The following is a 22387-nucleotide window of genomic DNA, read 5'->3' as shown; positions in this document are numbered from 1 at the left end:
CTTCTGCAATACCTGGAGATTAAATAATACACTATTATATGATGAATGGATAATAGAAGACATCAGGAGGGAAATTAAAAAATTCTTAGAAATAAACAAGAACAAAGACACGTCATATCAAAATCTCTGGGACACTATGAAAGCAGTACTTAGAGGAAGATTTATTTCATGGAGCGCATTCAACAAAAGAAGTAAAAATCAACAAATAAACGACTTAACACTACAGCTCAAAGCCCTAGAAAAAGAAGAGCAGACCAACACAAAAGTAGTAGAAAACAGGAAATAGTTAAAATCAGAGCTGAAATCAACGAAATTGAAACAAAAGAAACAATCGGAAAAATTAACAAAATGAAAGAGTTGGTTCTTTGAAAAAATAAACAAAATTGATAAACACTTAGCCACACTGAGAGAGAGAACTCAAATTACTAAAATTTGGAGTGAACAAGGAAATATCACTACAGACACGATTGAAATACAAAACATAATTAGAAGCTATTTTGAAAATCTATACTCCAACAAAACAGAAAACCTCGAAGACATCAACAAGTTTCTAGAGACATATGAATTACCTAAACTGAACCAGGAGGTCATACACAACTTAAATAATTTCAAGCAATGAAATAGAAGAGGTCATCAAAAGCCTACCAACAAAGAAAAGTCCGGGACCAGATGGGTTCTCAGCCGAGTTCTACAAAACCTTTAAAGAAGAGCTCATTCCGATACTCTTCAAAGTATTTCATGAAATAGAAGAGGAGGGAACCCTCCCAAACTCATTCTATGAAGCCAATATCACCCTGATACCTAAACCAGACAGACACACATCGAGGAAAGAAAATTTCAGACCAATATCCTTAATGAACATCGATGCAAAAATTCTCAACAAAATTTTAGCAAATCACATACAAAAATATATTAAAAAGATAGTGCACCACGATCAAGTGGGTTTTATCCCAGGGATGCAAGGTTGGTTCAACATCCGGAAATCAATAAATGTTATTCACCATATCAACAGACTTAAAATAAAAAATCACATGATTATTTTGATAGATGCAGCAAAAGCATTTGATGAAATGCAGCATCACTTCATGCTCAAAACACTAGAAAAAATAGGGATAGTGGGACATTCCTTAACATTTTGAAGGCCATCAATGCTAATCCCATGGCCAATATCATTCTAAATGGTGAAAAACTGAAAGCATTCCCCCTAAAAACTGGAACAAGGCAGGGATGTACTCTTTCACCACTTCTATTCAACAGAATCCTTGAAACTCTAGCCAGAGCAATTAGACAAACCAAAGAAATTAAAGGGATATGAATAGGAAAAGAAGAACTCAAACTATCCCTGTTCGCTGATGACATTATATATTTAGAGGAACTGGGAAATTCCACCACAAAACTTTTAGAACACATAAGTGAATTCAGTAAAGTAGTAGGTTACAAGATCAATGCTCATAAATCCAATGCATTTTTATACATAATTGATGAATCTTCAGAAAGAGAAGTAAGGAAAACTACCCCATTCACAATAGCCTCAAAAAAAAAAAAAAAAAAAAAAAACTTGGGAATCAATCTCACAAAAGAGGTGAAAGACCTCTACAATGAGAACTACAGAACACTAAAGAAAGAAAGAAAATCTTAGAAGATGGAATGATCTCCAATGTTCTTGGATAGGCAGAATTAATATTATCAAAATGGCCACACTACCGAAAAGTGCTATATTCAATGCAATTCCAATTAAAATCCCAATGATGTACCTTACAGAAATAGAGCAAGCAATTATGAAATTCATCTGGAAGAATAAGAAACCCAGAATAGCTAAAGCAATCCTTAGCAGAAAGAGTGAAGCAGGGGGTATCACAATACCAGATCTTCAACTCTACTACAAAGCAATAGTAACAAAAACGGCATGGTATTGGTACCAAAATAGGTAGATCAATGGTACAGAATAGATGACATGGACGCGAACCCAAATAAATATAATTTTCTCATATTAGACAAAGGGCCGAAAATATGCAATGGAGAAAAGAGAGGCTCTTCAACAAATAGTGCTGGAAAAACTGGAAATCTATATGCAGCAGAATGAAATTAAACCCCTATGTCTCACCCTGCACAAAAATCAACTCAAAATGGATCAAGGACCTCGGAATCAGACCAGAGACCCTTCATGTTACAGACGAAAAAGTAGGTCCAAATGTTCAACATGTCAGCTGAGGATCAGACTTCCTTAACAGGACTCCCACAGCACAAGATATAAAAGCAAGAATCAATAACTGGGATAGATTCAAACTAAAAAGCTTTCTCTCAGCAAAGGAAACTATCAGTAATGTGAAGAGAGAACCTACAGAGTGGGAGAAAATCTTTGCCACTTATACTTCAGAAGGCACTAATTTCCAGAATATATGAAAACTCAAGAAACTCTACATCAAGAGTACAAATAATCCAATAACAGGCCAAGGAAATGAACAGACACTTCACAGAAGATCTACAAGCAATCAACAGATATATGGAAAAATGTTCAACATCTGTAGTAATAAGAGAAATGCAAATCAAAACTACACTAAGATTCCATCTCACCCCAATTAGAATGGCAATTATCAAGAACACAAGCAACAATAGGTGTTGGCGAGGATGTGGGGAAAGAGGTACACTCATACATTGCTGGTGGGGCTGCAAATTAGTGCAGCCACTCTGGAAAGCAGTGTGGAGATTCCTTAGAAAACTTGGAATGGACCCACCATTTGACCCAGCTATCCCACTCCTTGGCCTATACCCAAAGGACTTAAAATCAGCGTACTACAGAGATACCGCCACATCAGTGTTCATAGCTGCTCAATTCACAATAGCCAGATTGTGGAACCAACTTAGATGCCCTTCAATTGATGAATGGATAAAGAAACTGTGGTATATATATATATACAATGGAATATTACTCAGCCATAAAGAATAATAAAATTATGGCATTTGCAGGCAAATGGATGAAATTGGAGAATATCATGCTAAGTGAGGTAAGCCAATGTCAAAAAATCAAAGGACGAATGATCTCGCTGATAAGCGGATGATGACACATAATGGGGGGGGTGGGAGGAGTTAGTGTTAGGGTTAGGTTAGGGAGGGTGGGAAGAATGGAGGAAGGAAAGACCGTATAGAGGGAAAAGAGGGGTGGGAGGGGTGGGGGAGAGGGAAAAAAATAACAGAATGAATCAAACAACATTACCCTATGTAAATTTATGATTACACAAATGGTATGCCTTCAATCCATGCACAGAGAAACAACATGTATCCTATTTGTTTACAATAAAAAAATGTAAAATAATGCATTTATAATTTTTGTCATATATGTGTACATATATATCTTTCAGGACTGCAGAAGGAATCCAAGGCTTCGCAAGTACTAACATTCTATGACTGAGCTACACACTCTGCCCTTTTCATTTTCGAGACAGGGCCTCCCTAAATTGCACAAGCTGGACTCAAAACTTGTGATCCTCCTGCTTCAGCCTCCCAAATAGCTGGGATTACAGGTGTGCACCACTCCAACCCATGGAAATATATGAAATGGGTTTACTGATAATTTAAAACTTTAGTGGTTTTTAAAATGTCTTAATTTCTGCTATAAACAGATGTCTTGCATCAATACTCTCACTCTTAAGAGTTTGGTGGAGAGGGAAATCGTACAACCAGAGTTTGAAAACTGATGACCTTTGGTAAAATTTGGGTAAATCCTCGAGTGACATAGTCCCTGGCATGCTACATGCACTAGATGGTGCTGACCAAATTCATGAAAGGCTATGTGTGAAACAGTAGGAGGAACTGATGCCATGAGATAGTTCAATTTGCCTTCTAAAAGTTCACCTATGACACTAAGCTTTTTCATGACCATCCACACACACTTCCAAACAAACACTATTAGGAATCAATACATAAAGAATAGTTCTACAACCTAGAAAGTGTCAAGAAATAACATGTTAATTCAGGTGGTTTTTGTTGTTTTTTTTTTTTAAACTTCTCATAGACAAACACTAATGACTTTAAAATGAATGGAGATGGACTAAAGGTATATGGCATCATGGTATTAATTAAAGGGAAAACATTATTGGTAGAGCAGTTAAGATAGTCACTAAACATTCCAAAAAAACCGTATCAGTGTGTTATTTTAAAGTGAGGAAACCACTCAGTGGAAAGGCAAACCACAACACACTGGATAAATACATCTATGACTGCATGTGACAAAAGCTTTTAAGCAAAATAAAGAAGATTCCTATATCTCAATAAAAGGACAACCTAATATAAAATGAGGAAAATACTTGAGAACCTTTGACAAAATTAAGATGTATAAAACCTTTGATAAGCATATGAAAATATTTGCTTGATTACCATGAATCATCAGAGGATGGAAATTAAAACCATAAGGTATCACTACATGGCCATGTATAGCTAAGTTGATGACTGATGATTTTTTTTTTTTTTTCAATGCTGATCAAATCCAGGACCTTGTCATCCTAGGCAAGTGTCTACCACTGAGCTACATCCCCAGCCCAACTATACCAAATACTGATGAAGATTCAGAACAAGTGGACCTCTCATGGGTTGCTGGTAGGGGCAGAAATGATACAATACTTTTGAGAACTGTCATTTCTTAATAAGCACAAATCTACTCTAAGACCTAATAACTATGCCTGATACATATACAAAATTTAAAAATTGTCCACAACAAAGGTTTGCTTATAGGTTTATTCACAATAGTCCCAAACTGTAAACAATCCAAATACTATCAAACAGGAGAATAAGCAAATTTGTACAATATACTATTAATAAATTACTAATTACTGATATATACAACATGGATGAATTAAAAAAATCTTGTTGAGAAAGAAGGCAGACACAGAAGTATATGTCAGATTCCATTTCTGTAAGATTCAAACTAGGTCCAACTAACACATGGTGATGGGAATCATTCCAGTGGTTGCCTGTGGGCTAGGGAGTATTGATTGAGGCATGAGGAAACTTTTTGGAGTAATGGAAATGCTTTATATCATCTTGATTTGGGTCAGGGTGACATGAAGATTTGTCAAGCATTTAACAAACTGCTTACCTAAGATCTGGGTATTACTGAATATAAATTATAACTATTAAAGAGGAAGAAATTACAAATGTTCTGTTTAAGTGATCTATTACAGTGGTACTTTTCAACCTGTAAACATATGCTAGATATGTCTCATATATATTAACAGCAGCATTAAAAAGTGAGGAAAAAATAGCTACCTAAGACGTTTTTATCTAGTTCTAGTTGGATATTTGGATATAGCATCCAGACTTTAAAAAAAATACATTTGAAAACTCATTAACAAATAAATGTGCTTTACATATTTCTTAGATTGCTGAGTAATAAAACTGATTCCCCATGTGAGTAAAATCTGTTTATCATCAGGTGAAAGAAAATTCTCTAATAGCAATATGGCACATGTACAAAACAATTATATTATCTGTAGATACTATACTTAATCACCAGAATAAGGCAATCTTTCTAGTTACACTTGCTGTAGTAAAGGCTAATATATTATTTTTGTTCAGTCATTCAGATTAATGCAATTGTTTACATTTTATTTGCCTGTTTCTTTCATGAATCCTGGTTTTCCATGACTGGAAACATTCTGGGTGACATTTCATAGGGTTTTAAAACTCTATTTTAGGTACAAGGAAGATTTCTAAGAAGCCATTAAAAATCAATGAAATACAATTTTTAATCACTAAACTTGACACAGTTTTTCCAAAGGTAAGTATCTCTTTTCCTTAAATGTTTGAAAATTATTTTTTAAAGAGGTAAAAATGTTTTTAAACATAAAAAGATAATGACTATGTCAGAATTTTTAATCAATTTCCTCTATATAAAAATTAAGGTTTTTAAGTGTCAGAATACGAGAGAGAATAAAACATATAGCTTTCTGGAAAATAAAATACTAAGTTTCTCTGTACTCAGTTTCTAGAATATAATCCTTAAGTCCCGTTAAAATGAGCTTCCTGGGGTTCTTTGCTTGAGATTTTTGCAGTTATGAGATTTGCACCATATCTACTAAAAAAATCATTTGTTAGACTTCTCATTATTGAACAGATTTTAACTTGAAAGGCTAGTTCTTCAGAGGCTGTTTTCCCAAGATGATTTTTTTCTCCCCTTAGTGCTCAGGATTGAATCCAGGGCCCTGTGCATGCAGGGTAATCACTGCCACTGAGCTACCGGCCTCCCAGGATGAATATTTCTTTTTTTTTTTTGCGGTATTGGGGATCAAACTCAGGGCCTTGTGATTGCGAGGCAAGTACTCTACCAGCTGAGCTCTCTCCCCAGCCCCAGGATGAATATTTCTGCAATCTTACCAGCAGCACAAGTAAACATTGGTGACTGGCTTACAGTTATATGGGACTAAAAAATTAAGTAAAAACATTTAGCACACATTCCACTTTTTCTATAAAAATATAACTCTTTATTAAATAACATGCACAAATATCAACTAGTCATTTATTAAACAGATATGATTTAGAACAAGATTTAAAAGAAATACAAATCCTTAGGTACAATTTAGTATCTTGTTCATGATATTTGAATAGTTTAAAAAGAATCACTGATTAAATTAACCATTATTTATTTTTCTTTCAGAATCCAGAACCTTTTTAGGTATATACCCTATTCCAAGTATTTTTCTAGTACTTCAGAGCTTCAGAATATCTTTAATATCAAGAGCCCTTAACTACTTACTTGATTATAAATTTCCAATGAGAAGGCAGTAATGTTTTTTCTTTTATGCTATCCTGATGAGCTTTTAGTCACCTTACAGAGAAAATCTGTAGTAGAATCATGGCAGAGGCTCCAGCTTTTTGAGGTACCATTGAAAGGGGGAGTACTGTGGTTAAGATTAAAAAGCTGGGATGACTGAAACTTGCCAGATTCCTGATTGCTTGCTTTTTTCTTCTACAGCTTGTTCTGTTTGGCCAGTGAAATTTCCCCCCATCCTTTCTCTATCTGGGCCATCAGAACAAAATGCTCTATAAATTTATTCCTTTTATTTTCTGTAACTTCAATGCTTACTAATCTGGGTTCATATTTTGACTTGCCACATGATCCCATCAAATTTTCTTTTGAGGTGAAGATATAAACAAAGTTTGCAGTAAGTTTTTCCTATTAAAAAGTATTGCTTTTATAAATTAGGTTTTAATGTTCCCAGCCTTAATAAACTTAACTTCAACAAAACCAGTGCTTCAAAATCTACCCTGCCTTTCTGGCCTGATTTATTCAATAAAAAAGGCCAAAATCGCTCACCTAAATTTCTAAAGAAAACAAACTATATCCAACCTTTATAATAAAGTCCTTGCACTGTGTATTTTTTTTTACACGTGCTGCTTTATTGCGCATGCTAAGTACAGTAAGAATGAAAATATAAACTGATGTAAAAATTCAAAAATCCCTAAGCTTAATATGTACCTTTGCACTCAAAAACTTTACATTCTCTCCCAATAGCTATCATTTCCAACTTGCAAGTTGAATTTAAACCACCTTCATTCCTCTTATTTTCTTTTTACTTTATCAGAAAAGATCCAGCATTATTTTATAAATCAAGAAAATACTGTGGAAAGTTTCATAAATTTCATCTCAGATACTTATGAATTTTACATTAATTTTCCTTTCAAAAATGTTTTCGAAGTTCAGCAGTAGGTTTTAGATCTGAAATAGTCCTGAATATTTAATCTACACGTTATAGGAGAAACTGGATTTTTCTAAGTATATTGCTAATTATTTTATTATAAAACAGCATACCAAATCTAATTTCAATTATAAAATTTTGCAAATTATGTTTTGTATCTTGATACACAAGAAAAAAATACATATTCATCTTTCATAAACATTTCAGAGACCAATTGGAATATTCCTAAGAAGCTTTTACTTATTTTGACTAGCAATATCTCTTTTTTAAGTACTCAGTTTTTATTTTAAAAGTGCAAAGGTTATTAAGCTTAAAACATTAAATTTAAGCAATGTAAAAAAGTTTTACAATGATTTAACATGACCAATAAAATTTATTAAACATATTTACATATATTCACAGATTCTTTCATAGTTGAGTATTAAAATAGACATTTACAATTTCAGAATTTTCATTCAAAGGCATATTTGTTGTTGTCCAGCAGGAAATAGGCTCTACTGTGAGATGAAAAAAGAGCTGAGTTTCTTCATTTGACTAATTCTAAATAATGTGTCCAACACTGTAAGTCACAGGTTCTACCACAAGAGACGAGTATGAAACGCCTCACACTGTTCCAGGCATCAATTATGGACAGAGTTAAATTATAGGAAGCATGCAATACAATTAAGTCACAATTTTTACAGTTATGGTGATGAAAACAAGCTAACTCAAACACATGCATGCCTTATTTAAAGATTTACTACTTGAACACACTCCTAGTACACTCCATACAAACTACAACTTTGGTCCAATAAAGCATTAGACAAAACAGTTTTACAGTTATTTCTTTGTACATGTTTTGACTACCAATCCCTTTGTATACATTCTGACCATTAATTACAAGATGTACATCTGCACAATATGTATAAAATAAGTTATTAAAAAGGAAGACAATATTAAAACTTTCAAAAAGAAAACTATACAATTAATTTACAGATATAATAAACTGAAGAAATTTTGTGCCAAGTATTCTTCCACATTAGAAACTATTTGGTAGGAATGGAACCTTTTAGTTTACTGATAAATTTTTAATAAAACCTGAAAGAGATTTAAACACTAGTGGTTATCTTGTTACTTAAGAGTGCTAACAACTTCCAGCGCTGTTAGCAGATTCTCAACTTTTTAAATAACTACTACAGTCTGCCAACGTGCTCTATCCAATAGTTACCTTTCTTCAATATAAATAATAGTTTTCTGTTAGAAACTGTGTTTGGACCTAGGATCCAAAATATTTCTCATTTTTATAAAATGACAGTGTTTACTACATAACCAACTTTAATCCAATTTTACTAACAACTGTAAAGGCATAGTTCAGTATTTTGTCAAAAGGCAGTATTCCACAGTATAATGCTTGAGCATTATCAGTTTAGAAAAACACCATCAAGATGTTATAACTGCTATATAGGAGTCAATTCAAAGTCGTCATTAACATCAACAAGGGGAACATAAAACTCCTGAATTTCATAAATGCTGATAGATTTATAGGTGGCAGGATCAAGTTCCTGGAGTTTGAGCTGCCATTCTAATCTCTGGACAGCATTTAAAGCTGCAGCTTCATGTTGTTGCCTCATTAAAAGACAGGTCTATTTAAAAGAGAAGAGTTAATCAATTATTATGTTAAACATGCTCAATTCAAAAAAGTTAATCTCACCCACAGTTTCTGTAGATACTTAAATACACATATTAGGAGTCCTAAAAAAGAAAAACCACTGAAATTAGAAGTCTACTTTTGTTCTACCCTATTCAAATCAACTCACTATTTTGGGGTCTGCACCTCCATCCTCTTATATTTTGATTGAAAAACGTTGCTTCAAATTATGAGATTTCCAAAAAAATTACCAAAGGGATTATTAAATCTACAGAGAATTGACTGAAAATCTCAAATCAAATAATTTTCTTTACAGATCTATATTCCTTCTTTAATGCTTTCCTTTTCTTCACATGTTGGAGCTATAAACCAGACTGGTCCACTGGGTAATAAGCATAAAAACAAACATCAGAAGTTGCTTGTTTGATGGTAGTTTGGTCTTTTATATTAGTCCTTAAAATGGACTTGTGGTCTTTATTTCCCTTTAGCTTTCCAATTGTGGTCCATCATGAAAACTCATTAACTATTATTTCTGTTCCTAATTATCTCTCCCTAATAGAGCAGCAGCTTCTGACTCAGAAAGAACTTTTAAATTACTTCAAACCACACATACCTTTAATTTGTCAAATTTATCATCCACATCCTGTAACCAAGACATGAACTGTCTTGCATTAAAGCGATCTCTCACAGAAGTCTTACTGTCATCAGACTGAAAGAAAACATTAAACATAAATAATACTGTAATAAGCCACAAAATCTGTGTCATTAATAGACCTTTTTTAATGGCACATATTCCTTTTCCAGTAATGATAGAAATATATTTTGAAAAAGATAAAATATAAATTGAATACTGTTAAAAGTTTAATAAAGCTTTTATTTCCCTATCAAGTACAGACTAGTTATTAGAAGTCTCAGGTTGCTGTTTTTGGTTTTTTTGTGTGTATGTGTGTGTGTGTATTGGGGATTGAACTCAGGGGCACTTGGTCACTGAGCTATATCCCCTTGAATTGCTTAGCACCTCACTTTTGCTGAGGCTGGCTTTGAACTCGAGAGCCTCCTGCCTCAGCCTCCTAAGCCACCACACCCAGCTACAGTTTTTACTAAATAAAATCCTACTGCTATATGAGTCAAATGTTTCTTAAGAAGACATGTCATATGTAACCCTTCCCACCTGTAACATTGTTATTGAAGTGTAATTAATTTCAGATTTAATTTTAATGTTAAAGTTTACCATATATAGGGAGGAAAGTGTATTCAGGTGTGATACAATTGCCACTGAGACTACCTTTTCTTCCAGGACTACTATCTGTTTTATATTTTAAAATGTAATCCTTATGTTTTTTTCTCTTCTGACAAATGAACTTCTGTTTTATGAGACACAGAAGGAAAAACTGGTATGCTGGTTCTGAATTTATGCAATTTATATGTGGCAGTAACCTTATTGAAAATACAGCTCCAGTTTTTCACAATTAACGTATTCCACCAAAATCCAAGATCAAAACAGCCTACCCCAGGTCTTAGATCTGTCACAACCTACAGATTCACCTGCCTGTATTGTGTTTCACGTCCAACAGCTTTCCAAGATACCTGAGGTCAGAATTAAATATATAAACACTTTGAAAACATGACGATCAATAAGGGCACTATCCTAAGCACATATGTGTACACATAACAGAAAACAGATGAACAGCTGCTTTGGAAGTTCTTTGGTATTGGGAGTTTTATTTTTCCACTGACATTTAATGAATGTTTAATTCAACTGTCTTCTACAGAAATAGATTTTAAAAGTAACCAACTTGTAGTTTTTGAGAGCACACTAAATGTATCAAAGAGCACTTTACCTGAGAGTCCAATGGTACATTATATACTTCTGCATCCAGTAAGACAGTACAAGCACTAAATGGCAGTGTCTGATTTGCCAATGTTCTTGCAGCTCTATAATGAACACGTAAAACTTCCTGTTCATTGGATACAATAAGTTTCTCCTAGGTGAATTAAAAAAAAAAAAAAAAAGAAAAAACTTCAACAAGATGTTTCTGAAATGAGACAATATCACTTGAGATGCTAAATAACTGTAATCTCAGAATATCTTTTCCTTCACAGTAGGCTTAAGAAATTAAAAAATTCCTAAAAATATAAATACATTTTCTTTCCAAAACTGGCAGTTTCTCTTTTTAAAGTACAAGGTGGTTTTTAGTATATTTACCAATATGTCCAACCATTACAATTCAATTCCAGAACATTTTTATCATTCCAGAAAGAAATTCCAACTCATTAGCAGGTACTCCCCCTGCTTGCCCTATCTTCTGGCAACCTGCAATTTACCTTTTATGTTTGTGGACATACCAGTTCTGAACATTTAATATAAATGAAGTCATATAATATGTGGCCTTTTGTGATTGCCTCATTTCACTTAGCATAATTTTTTCAAGGTTCATTCACATTGTAGTATGTAGCAATATTTCATTTCTTTCTATGAAAATTGTTATTCCACTGTATGGATATACCAGTTTATTTACCCATCATCAGTTGATCATTTGGGGTTGAGGGTGCAAAATATGCCACACAAAGTCTGCCACTTTAACATGGGAATCACTCTGAGCTTAAGTCACTTGAAAAACAGCGGGTACAATAGCATTCTCTGACTGTCCCCTTCCTAAAAGCAGGACATAAAACTCCACATGAAAGATGTCCTCTCTATACTATGAGGGGAAAAAAAAAAAAAAAAACAGTTTTAACATCAGAGATGGAGAGTCAAGGCCAAGTGAATTCTACAAACACACCTTATTAAAGTAACTTATATATTCCTTTAGGTTTCTTGGGTTTCTTTTCCACAACTGCCTTTGTACACGTTAAAAGTTTTTTTTTTTTTTTTTTTTTTTTTTTAAAAAAACTCTTTCTCACTTGCTCCTCCACCAAGATAGAGTCAACATCTGCTGCCAAAGTTAGCACTTCCCTGCCCCTGAAGTTCACATAGGGAATCTGATAAAGGAATCTAGAAAAATTATGTAAGTAGTCCCTCCCATTCTGCTGGATAGAAAACAAGATTTGGTGAATACTAGTCAGACAGTATTTTCTAAAACTACTACTTTTTTAAAAAAAAATTAATTTATTTTTATTGTAAACAAATGGGATACATGTTGTTTCTGTTTGTACATAGAGTAATAGCATACTATTTAGGTAATCATACATTCACATAGGGTAATGAGGTTTGATTCATTGTTATTTTTTCCTTCCCCCCACCCCTCCAACCCCTCTTTTCCCTCTATAACGTTCCTCCTTCCTCCATTCTTGCCCCCCTTCCACCCCCCATTATGTGTCATCATCCGCTTATCATTGAGATCATTCGTCCTTTGGTTATTTGAGATTGGCTTATCTCACTTAGCATGATATTCTCCAATTTCATCCATTTGCCTGCAAATGCCATAATTTTATTATTCTTTATGGCTGAGTAATATTCCATTGTATATATATATATACCACAGTTTCTTTATCCATTCATCAATTGAAGGGCATCTAAGTTGGTTCCACAATCTGGCTATTGTGAATTGAGCAGCTATGAACACTGATGTGGCGGTATCTCTGTAGTACGCTGATTTTAAGTCCTTTGGGTATAGGCCAAGGAGTGGGATAGCTGGGTCAAATGGTGGGTCCATTCCAAGTTTTCTAAGGAATCTCCACACTGCTTTCCAGAGTGGCTGCACTAATTTGCAGCCCCACCAGCAATGTATGAGTGTACCTCTTTCCCCACATCCTCGCCAACACCTATTGTTGCTTGTGTTCTTGATAATTGCCATTCTAATTGGGGTGAGATGGAATCTTAGTGTAGTTTTGATTTGCATTTCTCTTATTACTACAGATGTTGAACATTTTTCCATATATCTGTTGATTGCTTGTAGATCTTCTGTGAAGTGTCTGTTCATTTCCTTGGCCTGTTATTGGATTATATGTACTCTTGATGTAGAGTTTCTTGAGTTTTCATATATTCTGGAAATTAGTGCTATATCTAAGTATGAGTGGCAAAGATATTCTCCCACTCTGTAGGCTCTCTCTTTGCATTGCTGAGAGTTTCCTTTGCTGAGAGAAAGCTATTTAGTTTGAACCTATCCCAGTTATTGATTCTTGCTTTTATTTCTTGTGCTATGGGAGTCCTGTTAAGGAAGTCTGATCCAAAGCCAACAAGTTGAAGATTTGTTTTAACTTAAGTTTTAATTTAAGTTTTAATATTTCAAGTCTTCACTTCCTTATCAGGGCTATGTTATATAAAACTTACATGAAAGTTTTTCTCCTGTTAATCTGCCTTATGTCAAATTTAATTCTCAGGCCCAGACAGAGGCTCTAAGAGGGCAGAGGTAATGTTTTGCCTCCTCTACAGGCTGTTATTCTTTGGAGCTATTCTAAAAAAATGTTATTAAAAATATTAAAGCTCAAATTTCTGTTTGGACATATTTTCATTCCTCTTGGGTAAATAACTTGGAGTGAAACTGTTGGGTCACAGGGTCTGTTTAACTGGTGACCAACTAACAAACTCTTTTCCACAGTAGCCTGTATCATTTTATACTCCTACCAGTAATGTATGAAGGTTCCAATTTCTTTACAATCTTCTCAATTCTTGTAATCTTTTTAATTATTGCCCTTCAAATAGATGTGAAGTGGTATCCCTTTGAGGTAACAGCTTCTCTTTTATAATAAACATTTTCATATAAAATACTGTTTGCTGGTGCAAACTGATTCTAAACCTCTGACCAGCACAGTAAAATCCTGCTTTAAGGAAATGAGGTCCAAAGTTTCCAATTATGTAACAGACGGACTCCTAAAGCTAACAAAATGAAATAAGCAATCTTTAGCATTTAGCAGACAGAATTCCAGGGGTCCAGCTGAAGATCTCATCCCATCCTGGAACTGTCTACAGACAAGTGCCACCTGGAGGTAACTATTTGGGGCTTAAATATGAATGGGAATATATCTGGAATCTGTGGCTGGTGAAAACATCAAGGACAGAAGTAGTGACTCCAGCTACTCTACAGGTATATGACATTCATCACTTGTGGGCCTTGTTTGGGAGGGTGGGCTATGAGAATACACTGGATATATCTTGTCTTCTCACTACATGTTCTCTACTCTGCCCTCAAATGACAAGGACTTTAGTTTTCCTTCATTTGAGAATGCAGGTGAAGACTAAAGAACATTGGTCCAATTAACTTGTTATGTGACAAACGATATGAAAAGAGGTTAAATCTAAAGTTTATGATTAAGATTAATTTAAGTACAATTTTAAAGTGGAACTTGAAATGATAAATACTCAAAAATTTGATCTAATAGTTAAACAGCTTAAAGTACCTTCCCTAAGAAATTGGTTAGCATCCTATAGAAGTTAAGAGCAATAATCAAAATTCCTCAAAAGCAAACACTGTGTGAGAAACATTTTTCCTTTCTTCACTTTTAAGTTTTTATTGGTTTTGGTACTGGGATCAAAGTGTATTTTGTAAAGTTAAATCCTTCTCCTCTTCAAATAATTAAGATATATGCTGCTTAGTTTCTAGTTCAAATATTCCATTTTAGATCAGTGTTTCTAATTTTGTGTCTTTGAACGCCTAGAGCAGGGTGTGCCGAAGTACTGCTTCTTATTTTTGGTGGTGCCTGGGGCAGTTCTGAGCAAATGGGCCAGGGGCTTGCTGGCGCAAGCCTTGTTCATTCACTTAGCATGGCATTCAAATTGTATTATTTTCTGCAGGAAAAACAAGCCTATAATAAGAGTTCTTAACTTGAGGTTCTCACACTCCAAGAAGTCTATTTTTAAGAGAGCAGGATGGAGGAGGTGATCTATAAAACTGGACAGGACTGTGCCATTCTGAGGAGCATGATGAAATTTTGCACCATTATATTCTGTCCCATCCAGGATGTAAAGTCATCCTTTGCCCAGAACATACATACTACCAATGCTCCCTTCTTATTAGTCATTTAGTAGCCCCCTCAGCTACTAAGTAGTTACTAGTAGTTATCAGATTGATTGATATCAGTGTTTTTGTTCAAAAGTATCCTTATTTTACTTAGTAATGCCCCCAAGGTCCAAAGAGTAGTGATGCTGGCAATCTGGATATGCCAGGGATGCCAGAAAGTGCTTCCTTCAAGTGAAAGGTAAAAAATTAGGACTTAATGAGAAACGGAAAACACACACACACACACACACACACACACACACACACAAATCAAACAAACAAAAATCCTGCATACTAAGGTTGCTGAGTTCTAAGGTAATAACAAATTTCCAACCTATGGAATTTTGAAGAAAGAAAAAGAAATTCTCTTTGTTAAGTTTTGCTATTGCTCAGTGTGTGTATAGTGCAGGATTTTGAGAGACCACAATCACATAATTTTCATTATAACCCATTGTTATAATTGTTTTTATTAATTAGTCAATCTCTACCTATTTATAAATTAAACTTTATCATGGATGACTATATAGAAAAAAACGATGTACACACACACACACACACACACACACACACACACACATGCTTGGTACTTTCTGCAGTCTCAGACCAAGGATCTTGGAATATATCCTTGACAGATAAGCGGGGACTACTGTATGTGTCTGCTCTTCTGGTAAAAACATTTGTGCAACACAGTTGGCCCAGTATCAAGTTATTCTATAGCTAGTAGTTATTCAGCCACCAAATGGTAAACCTGTTTGTTCTCATGCTGGTCAGATATTTAAGATGCTTTCTATTATTCTACAATTTTCAATTATTGGTCAATACATAGAAGATGACAATCTTGTTATTTGTTAAAGTTCTGCAAAGTGCACAATTCAAATGAGAATCCTAAACTGTTAGTAAGATGGCATAGTGTTCTGTAACCTGAAGAGGAGTTTAGATAAATGCTATCAGGTGGTTTCAAACATGCCTGATGGATGAAATAGCTATTGACACTCTGTACAACCTAACTGCTTATTGCTGTCAGTGGGTCATGCACAGTGCTTCTTTATTTCTTGCTTTTTCTCTGTGATTCTATGGATTTCACTTCATTCACTTAAAAACATTATTCCAAGGGGTTCCAAATTTTCCAGATAGTTTCAGGAGTCCACTGTACAAAACTTCTGTCCTGGGGAACCAATTATGTACAAAGTAGAGTATGTATTTCTATGAAGGAGGAGAACAGCTTATATATTTAGTCACTTGACTGTCCTACAAAATTAAGAAGGTGTAATATTTTTATAAATCCAAGTGAAATGACTTCCATGATTTCTACAAATCAGTATTTTTTTCCTATCATTTTATGTCAAGATTAACCACTGAAAACCAGATACTAAGGCAGAACTATAAGGCCAAATAAGCACAGCCTCTGTAGCTTAGTCCTAAAGTAGCCAGTATATTAAGCAAGGATTCAAAAACTTGGAAATTTGAATATCCTTCTAGGAATCTATTGCTATTGTTCTACAAATGCAACAATAAGTAATTACTAGAGACTTGTTTTTTTTTGGTACTGAGAGTTGAACTCAGGGGTACTTGGCCACTGAGCAACATCCCCAAACCCTATTCTGTATTTTATTTAGAGACATGATCTCACTGAGTTGCTTACTTAGTGCCTCATTTTTGCTGAGTCTGGCTTTGAACTCGTGATCCTTCTGCCTCAGCCTCCCAAGTCACTGAGTGTGTGCCACCACACCCAGCTAGAGACGTCTATGTATCGAAATATACTTAACAAAAAGAAAAGAAAAAAAAAAAAAAAAAGAAAAAGAAAATATACTTAACAAGAATTGTAGCATGGAGTAGCTATACTAAAAGAGGCATAAAATTCTTCTCTTTATTGGATAAGCACAAGATAACAAAGTCAAACTATTTCCCAAAATGGCTCCAAATAAGGAAAATCCACTAATGGAAAAACTATAGGCCATTTTGTCACTAAAATAAATTTTGCATAAATGTATTTAAATATATCTTACCCTTTCAATACTGTGTTGCAAACGTAGTTTCATTCTTACAACTTCCTGTTGCCGAAAAAGCTCTTTAAGTGGATCTGACAGAGAGGGTGGTGGTGTAATCTAATTAAAAAATTGAAAATTAGTTATTTACAACAAGGTTTCATTTCTTTTAAAATTAAACTTCTGGTATATAACTTTAAATTATGATGTTCTGTGAATTAAATAACAGTACCAATTATACAACTGGTTTTTACTTTTCAGGCAATTCCAACTGTTTGAAATACAACAGAGCATGCAATATGTACAGGTGTTTTGATTCTGAGGCCACAGAATATTTCCAAGAGTAAATCAGAGTGACAAAAAAAGTTATTTACTGTAGAGAACAGACATAATAAGCTTCTTTGTGGACATGATAAAAATCAAACACTAAAATACCTGAGCATTACATTTAGTGAACTATCTCATATAAAAGTAGATGAAATGGCCTAATGAATTTGCGGTTTTCAAATTTCATTACTATGTGTTGTATCACAAATTTGTCTATCCATACTCTAAAGTTTATTGGTTAATTTCTATTTTGATATTAAGAGTGTACTAATAGATGCTGGAGGTCAAGGAAACTGACTTAACATATGCATGCACTCTACTGATAATGTAAAGAGACATCCAAATATGGATGTGATCCCTAAGTATTCTCCTCTACCCCTTGGGGAGTATTTGTACTTTCCTTGTTTATACTTGCTGTCAGCATATTAGGGGAAAGTAAGAAATCTCAGGATGTTTGACAGCTTAACTGTCAACTCCACATGAAAGTGGAAGAATTCCTAAAGTGGTATAAGAATCATATAACAGTAAGTATGAAAATCTCTTAGCAAAGAATTGGACCTGGATTCACTAAGACTTTATAATTAGCAGATAAGAATTATGGGAAACCAATATGTATTAGATAAAATCACAATGATTGAATCATTTCAATCAGAATGGAAAATTCTATATGACAACTCACTGGAGCTGATAATTTTTCAGTTCTCTAATTGCAGTAATACATTTGATTTCTGTTCTGTGAACTGCTTTAAACAAGAACTATAGAGAGTCTGGTGTTCTTATTTTAGTTTTACAAAATCTAGCTATTTCGAGGAACACAGAGGAAGAATATCTAGTCATCTGAGATTGGGGTACCAGAGAAAACTTCTTTGAAGGGGTAATGTCGGAGATGCAAAACAGGAGAAATGAATTCCTGGGGAAAAAAGAGAAAGGGAGGGAGAGAGTCACTGGAAAAGAGGGGAGCATAATCCAAGGTATGAAACAAGAAACAATACAATATTTACAGGAAACTACCAGAAGTTTTGAATTTCTTTTGGAATATCTTTTTTCTTCCAGTACTGGAAACTAAACCGATGAGCACTCTACCATTGAGCTTCATCCCCGTGATCCTTTTTAAAAATTTGAGACAGGGTCCAGCTAAGTTGCTGAGATTGAACTCTATAAACTTGCCATTCTCCTGTCTCTGCCTTCTGAGCCACCTGCCTGGCATGGAACATCAAATTTGAGGAAAGGAATGGTGAGATATGTGGGTGAACAGATCGGCAGAGGCAAAGTAATGAGCTGTAAATCAGCTTTTCCATAGAACATGTGTCCATACAATCTCCAGGAAATGATTTCCAGAACAAGTAAGTTTGAGAAATGCAGCATATTTGTATACATGTATTTACCTGAGAGTTGCACAACTAACACACACAATTAAGGTTCTGGGAAGTCCTGCATCAAAGCAACCTATTTATGTGTAGATAAATGCTATTTACCAAACTTCTGGACCATAAAAATCCCTCCACCAAACACATACAAGGTATTTAATTAAAATGCTAGAGAATTATCCATAAAGTTTGGATGTAATAGGGAACCACTGAAAGGTCTTATGGTTTACTGCTGTCTCTGGAGAACAGACAGATATTTGGGGGACAAGACTAGGTAAGGAATTAAGTATATCAATGTTTTGTTGGTGTGAGATGCAAGATGGAGCAGAGAGGCAGAGTTCAAAAATACTAGTGACTAACATGGATAAAAGTCAAAATTACTAGTGACTAAGAGAGATAAAAGGAAGGAACTAGCTTAAGTCTCTAGTTCTCAAATTAAAACCTACACACTTTGAGAACTAGAGGGTGGCAATAATGAAAAAGACCACAGAGGGAGGGGAGAAAGAATTTTTTTGGTAAATTCAGGTCAATGCTGACATATTGAGTTTGTGAAGTACAAAGGACATATGCAGAAGCCAAGGACAGAGGGGTTTGGGCAGAATATGTAAATTTGGCAAATAACATATATCACATACAAAAAGAGAGAAAATCAAAGGAATATATGCCTTTCTGAGGAAACTTTTCCTTTGAGATCTTCCTCATCTTTAGGTAAATCATGCTTGGAGATTTTTTTTTTTTTCTTTTTTTTCTTTTTGCAGGGTGGGGGATGAGCACTGAACCTAGGAATGCTTTACTACTGAGTTACATCCCTGATCCTTTTTATTTTTATTTATTTATTTATTTTTTTTGTGGTGCTGGGGATGGAACCCAGGGAGGGCTTTGGGCTTGCAAGGCAAGCACTCTACCGACTGAGCTATCTACCCAGCCTTCCTTTTTATTTTTTGAGATACAGCCTAAGTTGTTGAATCTGGCCTCGAACTTGAGATCCTCTTGCCTCAGCCTCCCAAGTAGCTGGGATTATAGGCGTGTACCACCACAGCAGGCTCTTGGAAATTTTCTTTCAATATTTGAGTCCAAGAAGCCCTGAGAATACTCTCTTGATAGATTCTAAGGGCACACACTTTCCTGTATCACTGAAATTTGGGAACCCCCTGAGGTTGTCTGTGAAGTATGTTGTTAATAGTAACCACAATAGATACCAAATTGTGATATTTTCTCTCCCTGCTCATTTGATTTGGGAAACTTGACCTGCAGTTTTATGTTTTGCTCCTTGATTTCTTCTGGAAAAATGACAACACTGTTGTTAAAATGTGAGGATAAGAATTTAATGGAAGAATAAATATATAAACTGACTTTGGGACCTTTATAAACCATGGTTATAAAATCATACTAATAGGTTTTATTATCACAGCATATAAATGTGAATCAAAGTTATTTTGTTAAGACAATTCATTGGCTAGGAGAAAATAAGTGGGTAATACCATATTGGAAAGTACAAAATATAATGTAGCACCAAAGTGATTGCTATATTTCTGATGTTTATTAGTTTTCAATTTAAACTATGAACAAACAAGTTTCAGAGTTCAGTAAATTCGAAAGCACAACTTTCTATGAGCAAAAGATTGGCATCCACACATCAGTTCTAGTAAAGATAAGCTTATATTCATTTGAAGTGGGATATAGCAATGGTAGCTTCTTAAATCATTTTTTCAAAATTTTAACAGGTTTCAGGATTATAGTATTTCAAAACCTGCTTTAGGATGGGGCAGACATTTTTCTTGTTTTACAGATGTGATTGCTAAAGATCACAGAAGGGAAAGGAATCATCCAAGAATGCGTAGCTGGTGTGTAGCAAAATCTAGACTTTAACTCATTTATGCTAACTGGAAATTTCTTCTTTCTACTACATTGTGCTATGTTTCTCTAGTTAGTAATTCTTGCTATGGAAAAAAAAATCCACTATGATCATAAGTATTTCTCAGCTCTGCTTACAAACTCTTTTGAAGCAATACTTGATACAACTAAATTCTGATATAATCAGATACTTCTCAGAATTGCTTCACTGGAATCAAATTTTTATTATGTCACCTTTGCAGGAGTAAGATGATAGTACACACAATAACTTCTCTCTCTCTCTCTGGCAATTACACAGCCTGTGCAAAGAAGACAACCTAACATGGTTTATTTGAAACTGTTTTTTACTAAGATAAGATATTCAAAACTGTAATTTAAACATGCCTATAATATATAATATTACAGCCTATTATATTATGTAAATAATAAATAACCCATGATACTGTATATTAATTTCAGTTAAAATATCTTAGCCATTAAGGAAAAATCAAATTAGAAATCAAAGAAACAAAAAGGTTACTAGCTTAATATACTTTGAATCATTAACAAATGGTTTTACTGCAAGTCTATGAATGACAAATTTGCCATTCACTACTATTCGACCACTACTGCTACCTAATTTTCTTTTAGGATTTCAGAGGCACTACTGGCATTGGTATATTCTGTGGAAGTGGGGCTATAAAATCATCTTATAACTTCTTGATCTTTTCTGAACTGAGCTTTGAAGGATAGAACATCTGTAAAGGCATGATGCAAAATAGCATGTGATAGTAGACTTCAAGTACAGTCAGCATGTACAGCACAGGTAGTAACTAGAATGAAGTTTAGGAAGAACACTGTGTGTAAAAATAAGAAATTGGGACTTTAGCCTATAGAAAACTGGTAGGCCCTCAAGATGTTTAGTCTTGTAATTACATAATCAGATGTGTTTTACAATGAACCCAGACCATAACAAGGCTCAATTGAGAGATTATTAGTTGAGAACTAGGGAAATAAGCCAGCAATTTAGGATGCTTTGCTCTTCACAGTGAGCATGTAACTAGTATATAGTTACGAATTATTTGTGAATGTAATATGGATATTTGAATATGCAATATTTGAGTGAACAGTCCAAGAAGTAAATGAAATCTCTGAATGGCAGGGTTAATAAAGAAGGAAGCTGGGTGGAGTGGCACACACCTGTCATTTCAACTACTGGGGAGGCTGAGGCAGGAAGAGTCCAAGTTCAAAGCCAATCTGGGCAACTTAGTGAGATTCTGTCTCAAAATAAAAAGGGCTAGATTTGTAGCTCAGAGGAAGCTCTGGGGATGCAGCATTCCTGGGCTCAATTCCTCTGTACCATGCCCTCCAACACACATACCAAAAAAATATAAAAAAGGAGGTGAAGTGAATCAACTTAACATGATTTAGTGACTGATTTAATTGGGAGAGCAAAGAGGAAGACCAAACCTTCAATGTTTCCCCTGTCTGGGAAATTGGAGAGCAGATAACAATAACTAAGTCTTTAATTACTATCAACTATGAATGTTGTGTATTCAAATATTTATCATATTATATATGCAAATAATTTTGATATAAGATAAATGGGTTTGATGTT

The 22387-nt window shown here is 34.5% G+C and overlaps 1 protein-coding gene across 8 annotated transcripts in view; it reads right to left on the bottom strand.

Moving 5' to 3' along the window:
* Positions 1 to 6292: 6292 nt before the first annotated feature.
* Positions 6293 to 22387, bottom strand: part of ANKRD12 (ankyrin repeat domain 12) — a 143810-nt gene continuing 127715 nt past the window's right edge. For 7 of the 8 annotated variants that reach the window (XM_079108432.1, XM_079108435.1, XM_079108436.1 and 4 more), the window contains 4 exons: positions 17264 to 17362; positions 11160 to 11303; positions 9932 to 10027; positions 6293 to 9313 (listed from right to left, as the gene is read on the bottom strand). In XM_079108432.1, coding sequence (XP_078964558.1) covers positions 9128 to 9313; positions 9932 to 10027; positions 11160 to 11303; positions 17264 to 17362 — 525 coding nt within the window. In that variant the 3' untranslated portion in view covers positions 6293 to 9127. Of the gene's footprint in view, positions 9423 to 9931; positions 10028 to 11159; positions 11304 to 17263; positions 17363 to 22387 lie in introns of all 8 variants that reach the window. The other variant, XM_079108438.1, reaches the window with a different exon arrangement.

The sequence above is a fragment of the Sciurus vulgaris genome (assembly GCF_902686455.1).
Source record: "Sciurus vulgaris genome assembly, chromosome: 13".
NCBI classification, from domain to species: domain Eukaryota; kingdom Metazoa; phylum Chordata; class Mammalia; order Rodentia; family Sciuridae; genus Sciurus; species Sciurus vulgaris.
This window is presented reverse-complemented; position numbering and strand designations above follow the sequence as displayed.